This window comes from Prunus persica, chromosome G1 (assembly GCF_000346465.2).
Source record: "Prunus persica cultivar Lovell chromosome G1, Prunus_persica_NCBIv2, whole genome shotgun sequence".
Taxonomy (NCBI): domain Eukaryota; kingdom Viridiplantae; phylum Streptophyta; class Magnoliopsida; order Rosales; family Rosaceae; genus Prunus; species Prunus persica.
The window spans coordinates 19,112,852-19,122,818 of NC_034009.1; the positions used below are offsets into that span (position 1 = coordinate 19,112,852).

At 40.6% G+C, this 9,967-nt stretch overlaps 2 protein-coding genes across 2 annotated transcripts; both read left to right on the forward strand.

Moving 5' to 3' along the window:
• LOC109946658 lies at positions 5,243–5,698 on the forward strand. The gene has a single exon (XM_020555137.1). It carries the CDS (start codon positions 5,243–5,245, stop codon positions 5,696–5,698), a length of 456 nt encoding a protein of 151 aa, XP_020410726.1.
• On the forward strand, positions 9,027–9,494 carry LOC109946660. The gene has a single exon (XM_020555141.1). It carries the CDS (start codon positions 9,027–9,029, stop codon positions 9,492–9,494), a length of 468 nt encoding a protein of 155 aa, XP_020410730.1.

A 9,967-nucleotide genomic window follows, 5' to 3' on the forward strand; every position in this document is an offset into this window, starting at 1 on the left:
GAACAACAGAAGAGAAACTCTTCCAAGGGCACATACTATAAAACCTCTTCCTCTTCAATCCATCTGGTTGAGGTGGAATCAAAAGAAGACAAAGAAGGCTCGGAGGAAAGAGAAATTGCAGTGGCAGAAATGGCAAAATTGAAACATCCCATCAGTTACAAGGCTCTTACAAAGCCACCAAAGGATCAGAAGCCGCCACCGTTCACATGAGGGTTTGTTCTAAACAAACCAACACAGAACAAGGTCTATTCCTTTGATCTAACCAAGGTTGATGCTTTGTTTGATGAGATGTTACTACAAAAGGCAATAGAGACACCCCACCGGTTGCCCAAGCCAAAAGAACTTAAGGGCAGACAGTATTGCAGGTGGCACAACTCTTGGATTCATTCCACCAATAGTTGTGTTGTTTTCAAGGATGTCATACAGGAAGGAATAACAGCAGGAAGACTAAAACTGGCGGAGAAACCTCCATCAGTTACAACAGATCCCTTTCCCCAGCCACAAGTCAACATGGTCAACTTAAATTGGCCAAAACAGAAGAGAAGCAAGATAGCGACAAAAGCTAGCTCCAGCAGAGGCAGAAGAGTCACGAGGGAGGCTAATCAAAGGCCAAAGGTAACTATCTCAGCTGGGGTAGTATTGTGCAGCAGGTGCAAGTGTGAGAGTGAGTTAGAAGTGACTCTGGGCAGGCAGAATCAGCCCACACCCAACGTGTTTGACGGGATTGGAACATCATACCAACAGAGTTCAGTTCCGGTCCCATCTAAAGATATAGCCAGACAAAGGGACTATCTTAGGCCTGCTCAGCACAATAAGAGAATGGCAGAGTAGCCAAAGAAAGAAACACCAATCAAGATGCCTGAGAATGAAAAGCCATTGGCAACTATCATAGAAGACAGATGGTATTCTGTTGGAAAGAGCGGTAGACCGACTCTGGAGTTAACCAGAACTCAGAAAAGGAGAATTGAAAGGCAGTACTGCACCTTCCTCAGGAACAGGAATGACACACAGGCACTGCTAGGGACCAGTTCTGCTAGAGAAGGGAAGAGTCCAGAAATAGCCCCTCATGCAGAATAAACAACCTATCAGCCACAAAAGTTGATAAAGGCAGAATCTCCAGGCAGACCTTCTACCCATCCTGCCTCATCCCTAGTCAATCGGCTTGAGCCTTCACAAATATACAAGGTGAATCCAAACCTATTCTAGTTGAAGGACAAGAAGTCTGGACTGAAGAGTATGAAGATGACTAGTTGGACTACGAGCCTTCTGCATATGATCAAACTGGGCTCCTCGAAACAGGAGAACAGGAAGAATAGACAGAAGAATATAGGAAAGAACAGATGGAGTATAACGGAAAGCTAAATGAAGAAACTGAGGCTTTCCGTGCAGAATTAGAAAGCCTTTTGCAGGGTGATCTAGGTATCAACATGGTGTTCATCTTGCCAGATAAATTCAGGGCAGCAGAAGGACAAGAAAACACTCTGGAAGGAGACGTGTTTTCTCAAGAAAGTTTTGAGTGCAAGTTGGTAGAGGTAGAGAAAGCACAAGAACAGCAAACACCTATTGCCAAGATAGGCGGAACTGCCATGAAAATGGCTGTAGGGCAGCTTTGTTTCTCCAAACCAACCAAGGAGATGGCTAATCACCTCAGACCTCTGTACATAACAGCAAACTTTGGGGGTGTTCCCATTCCCAAAGTCATGATAGATGGAGGTGCAGCCATTAATCTTCTACCTCATAGATTATTGAGCAAGATGGGCAGAACAGAGAAGGATTTAATCCCAACACGCTTAACTACCACCAACTTTGCTAGGGCATCACTAAAACCACGAAATCCTGAATGTGGATGTCATAGTTGGAACCAAAGAACTGAAGATTGCATTCTTTGTGGTAGACACCACTTCTACCACTTACAATGCAGTGCTCGGTAGGGACTGGATTCACAAAAGCTTATGTGTTCCTTCCACTATACATCAACAATTAGCCCTTTGGAATGAAGAAGGTTTCATGGAGATAGTAGAGGCCGATCCACGACCATTTTTGTATTTTGAGGCAAGGTATTATCATGATGACCTTGGACCTTTCACTTTCCTTGGAGTCAACCAGAACGGCCGCCCCTATGGTGTCACGGCTCAGAGACTCATTGAAGATGGTTTAGCCAGTTCTCTAGAAGGCTGGAATAGACCTTTTGTGCTAAACCTCCAGAACTCTGATGTTTAGTCCTAATCAACAGGAAAAGGATCGAGTTGCAACAATCCAATCCATTACAAAAAGATTGTTGATATATTGGGAAGAAAGAAAGCTTTTTATGCAGAATTCAGTCATCAATATGGCAGAATTCACTCATGAAAGCACGGAAGAACAAGAAGAAGAGAGTTTACAGGAGGAAGTACTAGATTTTGCACCAGTTGCACTAGATGATTCTTTACCAGAAGTGGAAGATCCATTACAGGAAATAAACTTAGGGACAGAAGAGGATCCAAGACCCACTTTCATTAGCGCACTATTAAAAGAACCACTTCGGAGTGAAATCATTGCACTTTTGCATGATTTTAGAGAATGTTTTGCTTGGCATTATCATGAGATGCCTAGACTGGACAGAAAACTGGTGGAGCACAAGCTGCCAATCAAAGAGGGCTACCTTCCAGTCAAACAGGCCAAAAGAAGGATGTCTATGGACACAAAACTGAAGGTCAAGGAAGAAATAGAAAGATTGCTCAAAGCAGGATTCATCAGACCAGCCATTTATGCTGATTGGCTAGCCAATATTGTACCGGTCCTAAAAAGAAAAATAGGGGCAGTTAGAATTTGTGTAGACTGCAGGAATCTGAATGTAGCATCTCCCAAGGATGAATATCCTATGCCAATGACAGATATGCTAGTAGATGGAGCTGCTCATAACCAAATGCTATTTTTTATGGATGGCAATGCAGGTTACAATCAGATTATGGTGGCAAAAGAAGACATCCACAAGACAACTTTCATGTGACCAGGGCATATAGGTGCTTTTGAGTATACTGTAATGCCTTTTGGCTTAAGAAATGCAGGAGCTACTTATCAAAGAGCAATGAATTCTGTTTTCCATGATATGATAGGGCATTCTCTAGAGGTATACATAGACGATGTGGTGATTAAATCCCCAGAAGAGGGAAACCATGTATCAAATCTAAGAAAGGCATTCCTAAGGATGATACAACATAAATTGAAAATGAACCCCAAGAAATGTGTTTTTGGAGTTCAAGCAGGGAACTTCTTAGGTTTCTTAGTCCACCAGAGGGGGATATAGATTGACAAAACCAAAGCAAAATCCATCATAGAAGCTCCACCACCCCGGAACAAGAAAGAACTACAGAGTCTCCTAGGAAAAATTAACTTTCTAAGGAGATTCATATCCAATTCTGCAGGAAAGATCTAGCTTTTTTCCTCCTTGTTAAGATTGAAATAGGAACAGATGTTCAAATGGGAAGAACAGCACCAACAAGCTTTTGAGGAAATCAAACATTACCTCTCAAATCCACCAGTTCTGTCCCCACCAAAGAGAGGAAGACCACTCAAACTCTATATTTCTGCATCAGAAGTATCTATTGGAAGTTTGTTGGTTCAAGATAACAAGGAAGGGAAGGAACAGGCAGTCTACTATCTGAGCACAACTCTGACAGAAGTAGAAAGGAAATATTCTTCAATTGAAAGGCTTTGTCTAGCCTTATACCTCACCGCTGTGAAACTCAAACACTATATGCTGCCTTTCACTATCTATATCATTGCCAAGACAGACCTAATCAAATACATGCTAACGAGGCCAATGTTGAGAGGCAGAATTGGAAAATGGACTATGGCTTTAACAGAATTTGCTTTCAAATATGTTCCTCAGAAAGCTGTCAAAGGGCAAGCTGTAGTAGATTTCCTAGCAGATCATCCAGGGGAAGAGATTGAAAACATGGACTCTTTGGACATAGCAAATGCAGATCTGCTGACTAGAGCTCATACTTGCCTTAACAATTCTATCTATTCAGTTCACCTCACACCTTAGAAATTGTACTTTGATGGATCAAAGACTGATGTAGCTTCTAGGGCAGGGATTGTTTTAGAAGAGCCACTAGGGATCAGACATTGTTATTCTTTCCAGTTAGATTTCCAGTGCACCAACAACATGGTTGAATATGAAGCTTTAATCATTGATTTAGAAATGCTGGTGGAATTAGGGATCCAATCTGTGGAAATCCTAGGAGATTCTATGCTTGTGTTAAAACATATTGCTGGAGAATACAAGTGTCTGAGTCCTTCCTTAGCTGTTTATTTAGTGGCAGCTAGAAACCTGCTGACAGAATTTAGAGAGGCTACTTGGGAACATATCCCAAGAGAAGAAAATTCTGCAGCCAATGAATTGGCTCAGATAGCAACAGGTATACAAATGCTTGAAGATTGTGTGCAAAGGATCATCAAGGTAGGAAAGAAAAGTCTACCATCTATTCTGACCAGAGGAATGGAGATAGATGTTAATTCTGCCATAATCACTCAAGATGATTGGAGAAATCCTATCATGAATTACTTGCAGTATCCAACCTTGCCTTCTGAGAAAAAAGTTAGAATCGTGGCTTTAAACTACCTTATGTGGACTGGAGATTTGGTCCGAAAAAGCAAGGATGAGGTACTTCTAAGGTGCCTTGGAAAGAAAGAATACATGAAAGTCATGGGAGAAACTCATGAAGGAATCTGTGGAGCTCACCAAGGAGGAAGAAAAATGTGCTCGCTAATTATAAGGTATAGCTACTTCTGGCAAACCATGATGAAAGATTGCATTGACTATTCCAAGAGATGTGGGGCTAGTCAAAGGCACTGCCCAATCCAGCAGGCTCCTTCAGTTCCTATGAATCTAGTGGTAAAGCCATGGGCTTTCAAAGGATGGGCAATGGATCTCATTGACAAGATCTATCCAACCAGTAGCAAGCAGCATTGTTTTATCATTGTGGCCACGAATTATTTCACCAAATGGGTGGAAGCCAAGCCTGTTAAGTCCACAACATCCCAAGAGATCATCACTTTCATAGAAAAACAGATTATACAAAGGTTTGGCATTCCAGAATCGATCACAACTGACAGAGGATCTTCTTTCATATCCGGAGAGATGCTAGATATGGCAGAAGCATTCAAATTCAAACTGCTTCAATCCACTCCCTACTATGCTCAAGCTAATGGACAGGCATAATCAAGTAACAAGGTGATCATCAACATTATCAGGCAAATGCTTGATAAAAACCCAAAGCAGTGGCATGAGAAGTTGTCAGAGACTCTGTGGGCATATAGAACTTCAAAAAGAGAGGCAATTGGCATGACTCCTTATGCTTTAACCTATGGTCATGATGCAATTCTGCCCATGGAGATAGCAGTCCAGTCTCTCAGAATTACTCATCAACACAATCTGGTTGGAAAAGACTACTCTCAAGCCATGCTGCTAGAACTGGAAGGATTGGATGCAAGCAGGATTGATACCCTTAACAAACTCTTAGCAGGAAAACAGGCTGTATCAAGAGCCTACAACAAGAGAGTTAAAAACAAAAGTTTTGAAGAGGGAGAGATAGTCTGGAAAGCAGTTTTGCCCCTTGGAACACATATAGCAGGTTATGGAAAGTGGTTACCTACATGGGAAGGTCCTTTCATAATTAAGCAAATCCTAGGAATGGGGGCATACAGATTATAGGACCGAGATGGAGAGGTTCATGCTGCACCAATCAATGACAAGTGGTTGAAGAAATTTTATCCAACTATGTGGGATTCACAGGCTGAACAAACAGATCCTGGAATAGAGAAAGAACGAAATGAGACTGTTACTTGAATCTTTGTTTCAGAAGTTTGACTTATATTTATTTTTTCTTTCTTTGTCAGAGTTTTGTATTATGTCTTTTATGTTGATAAGTCATTCAAAACGAGACTTCTCTCGTTACAAATTTTGTTCAGCAAAAGCCAAGAAAAGCAGAGTTTGAGTTTTCACAAATATGAAAACCTCAACAAATTTTACAGTGCAGTTCCAGCTTATTAAGTCCTCAAGTCCAGCCACTTTTGCCTCTTCAGACTGAAGAAGCCGCAGTTCTGCCTACTTAAAAGCCTCCCAAGGCTTGAAGTAGATTAAAGCTCTGCAAAAATTGAACTTTGGTATCGATTTACAACTGAAGTTAAGCAGTTGAAGTTGTTAACAGCTCAGTCTAGCATAGACATACTCAGTCCAGGCCGGATCAGAAGTTTCTACCCAGGCAGAAATGGAATTCCAGCTGTCTTTTTGTCTTTCTAGAGTTGATTTTTCCCTTTTTAATTATGTAGAAGGCAGTTCTGCCTAAAACAGTCCACTTTATCATCATCTATTCTAGTCAGAACTACCAATTTTATACTGTGATAAATTATGAAGTCCTTACCAGTCTGAGGCAGGAAAAGAACTTACTTGGGAAATATTCCTCACCCAAATTCACAATCGCTTGTTTAGAAATCAGTAACTTGGGGCGCAAGTTATCTTTTTCAAAGAAGTCTGCTAGGATTTTTTATTGCTAGCAGTGGCACGCTCGCACACCAAAGAAAGTTGGTTTGTTGACCAGTCAATGGTTTTCAAGGCAATGGGGAACTTTGCCCTTCCATCACAGGAGCAAACATAAAACGGGTGAACAGCAGTTCTATACCTCCCCGTAGCTCTCTCGCACTCCCCCAGCCGGTCCTCTCCTAACGCTCTCTATTCTGAATTGTCCCCATCTCGCTGTTCTGAATCGCGAAACCCCCCCTCGACCCCATCTTCTAGGTATGTCTTCCGAATAGCATACGGTCGCAGCTGCTTGCAACCTTGAAGCTCAACTCCATCGCCGACCTCCAATAGGTAGTCTTAATGGTCATTTTCTTAATCTCTTTGGGTTTCTGTTAAATTGGTTTTATTTTGATTGCTTAGGTTTTTGTGAAATTGGTTTTATTTTGATTGCTTTGGGTGTGTTTTTTGAATCTTCATGCTCATCCATCTCGGTTTTTACCAAATGGATTTAGATTGCTCTGGCCATGTGAATCTTGAAATTTGGGATTTTTCATTTGATGCAGTAGATTTGTATAGTCTGATTGTGATGAATCCTTGTTCACTATTGTGTTATTATTGCTGTATTGCGGTTGTGTTGCTATTGTATTGCTGTTATATTCCTGTTGTATTGCCATTGTATTGCCTGTTTATTGTGGTTGTATTGCAGTGATTTGCTTGTGGCTTCACATGTGTTAATGAAATATTGTTTTGTCATGGTAAAAAATGGAGACAATTGTTATTCTGGTTTGCTACAATGAAAAATGAATAACCTCAAAGAAGATGTGCAAATACGAAGGGGGTAAAAGGCTTAATAGTACCACATACCATCACATTTGCTAAACTGTTGGATCGTGTGCATATGATTGGTAATACAAATAGTAGGGAAGACAAGGTTTGCTTAAAGTTCTCAGTTTTGGTGGCCTCGGATGAGTGGAAGCACATAAAGATTGAGGGCGATGATGATGTTAAATTTTTTATGAAGTATAACACCTTCAAAACTAGCTCCTTTACTCGTGAGTATAGAAGATAGAGGACTGACAAATGATGTAGTTGATAGTATGCATATGAAAACAAATAGTAGTTGAATGGGTCGTTCTTTAGTTGCCATTGTTGAACGTAATGAAGTAACTCGGAATAATACAAATGTCGCTAATGTGGGAGGTGATGTTAGCGAGGTGGATATGATTGATTTTAAGGAGGTGGAGGAGATGCATGGTGGTGATAATGGCATTGAAACAAATGAAGTGTCAATGTACTCTGCTCTTCCTATTTTTGGCCGCTTGGACACATCAGCCCAATTGCCAATAATGCGTTTAGGACGAGAATTTGAACCCACCGTGAAAATTATTTGAGTGAAATGGGTGAACACAACCAGTACAATGTGGCCGGTATAAGTGATGGAGAAGCATATTTGGACACAGGGTATTCGCGAAGTGATTGGAATTCGAAAATTGAAGTTGGGCAAATTTTCTCTAGTAAGGGAGCCTTATTGACTAAGTTTTTTAGCGGCATTGAGAGGCCACTTTGAATTTAAGATGCAATTCTCTTGCACTAAGATGTTGCTTATGGTTTGTTGTCAACGTTCATGCACATGGCAGGTCCGAGCATTGAGAATTGGAGAATAGAACTTCATGATTGTGAACTGTACAGCTGGCCATGAATGTGATTTGAGATTGATAAATGACAACCATCGTCAAGCAACCACATCACTTGTAGCTACTTCATTGAAAAGGAAGTTGAATGATTCTCGGATAATACACACTGAGTGACATAATGAGAGATGTGAAACACAACTTTGGTTTCACCTTCATTATTCGAAAGCTTGGAAAGCGAGGGAGTTAGCTCTAATGTCAATTAGAGGATCAAACGAGGAAGCATATTATATCCTTCCAGCCTATTGCTATGAATTGGAGCCTATGAATCCCGGCACAAAGACACACATCCATACTGATGAGAACAATTACTTTGTGTATTTTTTATGGCAGTTGGCTCATGTATTAGGGGTTTCAATCTTCCATACACCCAGTGATAGCCGTGGATGCCACTCATTTAAAATCTAAGTACAAGAGTGTTATGTTTGTAGCGAATGCATTCGATGGTAATCGAAATATATATCCTCTTTCTTTTGGGATTGGGGATTTGGAGATGGATGCATCATGACATTGGTTTTTCACTAAACTTCATGAAGCCATTGGTGAGTGTCCTAATTTGTTATCATTTATGATCACAATGTTAGCATAGAGAATGTGTGGAACAAAGTTTTTCCAGTAGCGCAACATGGCATATGCTTTTATCATATGAAGAGGAAATGAAACACACTTGCAAGTTGAAAAAGCGTGATAAAATGTTAATGCACTTTGAGCAGACTGCGAAATCTTATTCAATGGCTAAATTTGATCGTCATTTTCACAAGATCAAGGGAAAGGAATAGGTTGCTGAATATCTTGAACAGGTAGGGTTACACAAGTGGTCTAGAGCTCACATGGATGGACGCCGCTACAATGTAATGACAACAAATATTTCGGAGTCAATAAACTCAGTCCTTAGGTTTGCAAGGATGCTACTAGTGGTTCATTTGATAGGGGAAATTATTAATCTCCTTGTCAAATGGTTCACCGAACATCGTGAGTTGGCTTTGAAATGCACAAAAATATTGTGCCCCAATTTTGGCAAGAAAAGATTAAGGAATAGGTTGGATGATGCTGCAAGGATGAATGTCGTTAAACTAAATAATGTACAATATAATGTTGTGTACGGTGATATGGACGGCCTCCTACATTTGGCGAACAACAATTGTAGTTGTAGGAAGTTTCAGCTTGAGCAGCTACCTTGCAAGCATATAGTTGCAGTTTCTCACTTCTTGAAACTAAATGTATACTCCAAGACTTATGGGTATTACACTCGAAAAACCTGGTTGGATGCTTATACAGATACCATCTACCCGGTATAGCCTAAATGAATATGGGTTATTCTTGAAGATGTCCGAAGTCGTGTTGTGCTACCTCCCATGGCGAAGGTCATGCTAGGTAGACGGAAGAAGCTAAGGATTCCCTCGTAAGGAGAGGGCACCATTACAAGAAAGTGCTCAAGGTGCGGTTCCATTGGCCACAATAAAATCACCTGTAAAAACAATCTTCCACTGCGTAATGTATCTTAGACAATATGATTTGTGTTGGTTTGTTAGGTACTGTCAATTTGAATTTTATTTGTGGTGGGTTTGGTGTTATGTGGATTGTGAATTCTGTTAAATTTGCATAATTTGGACTGTATTTCTATACAGCATGGTGTGTTCCCTATTTATATTGACAGTAATCATCATCTTTTTCCTCAAGGGATCGGTAAACGGACTCAACATTGTAGTGGCCGATCGTTTCTTTATGCACCCTTTACCTTCAACATCTTGTTTTTCAACAGTAGCACTAC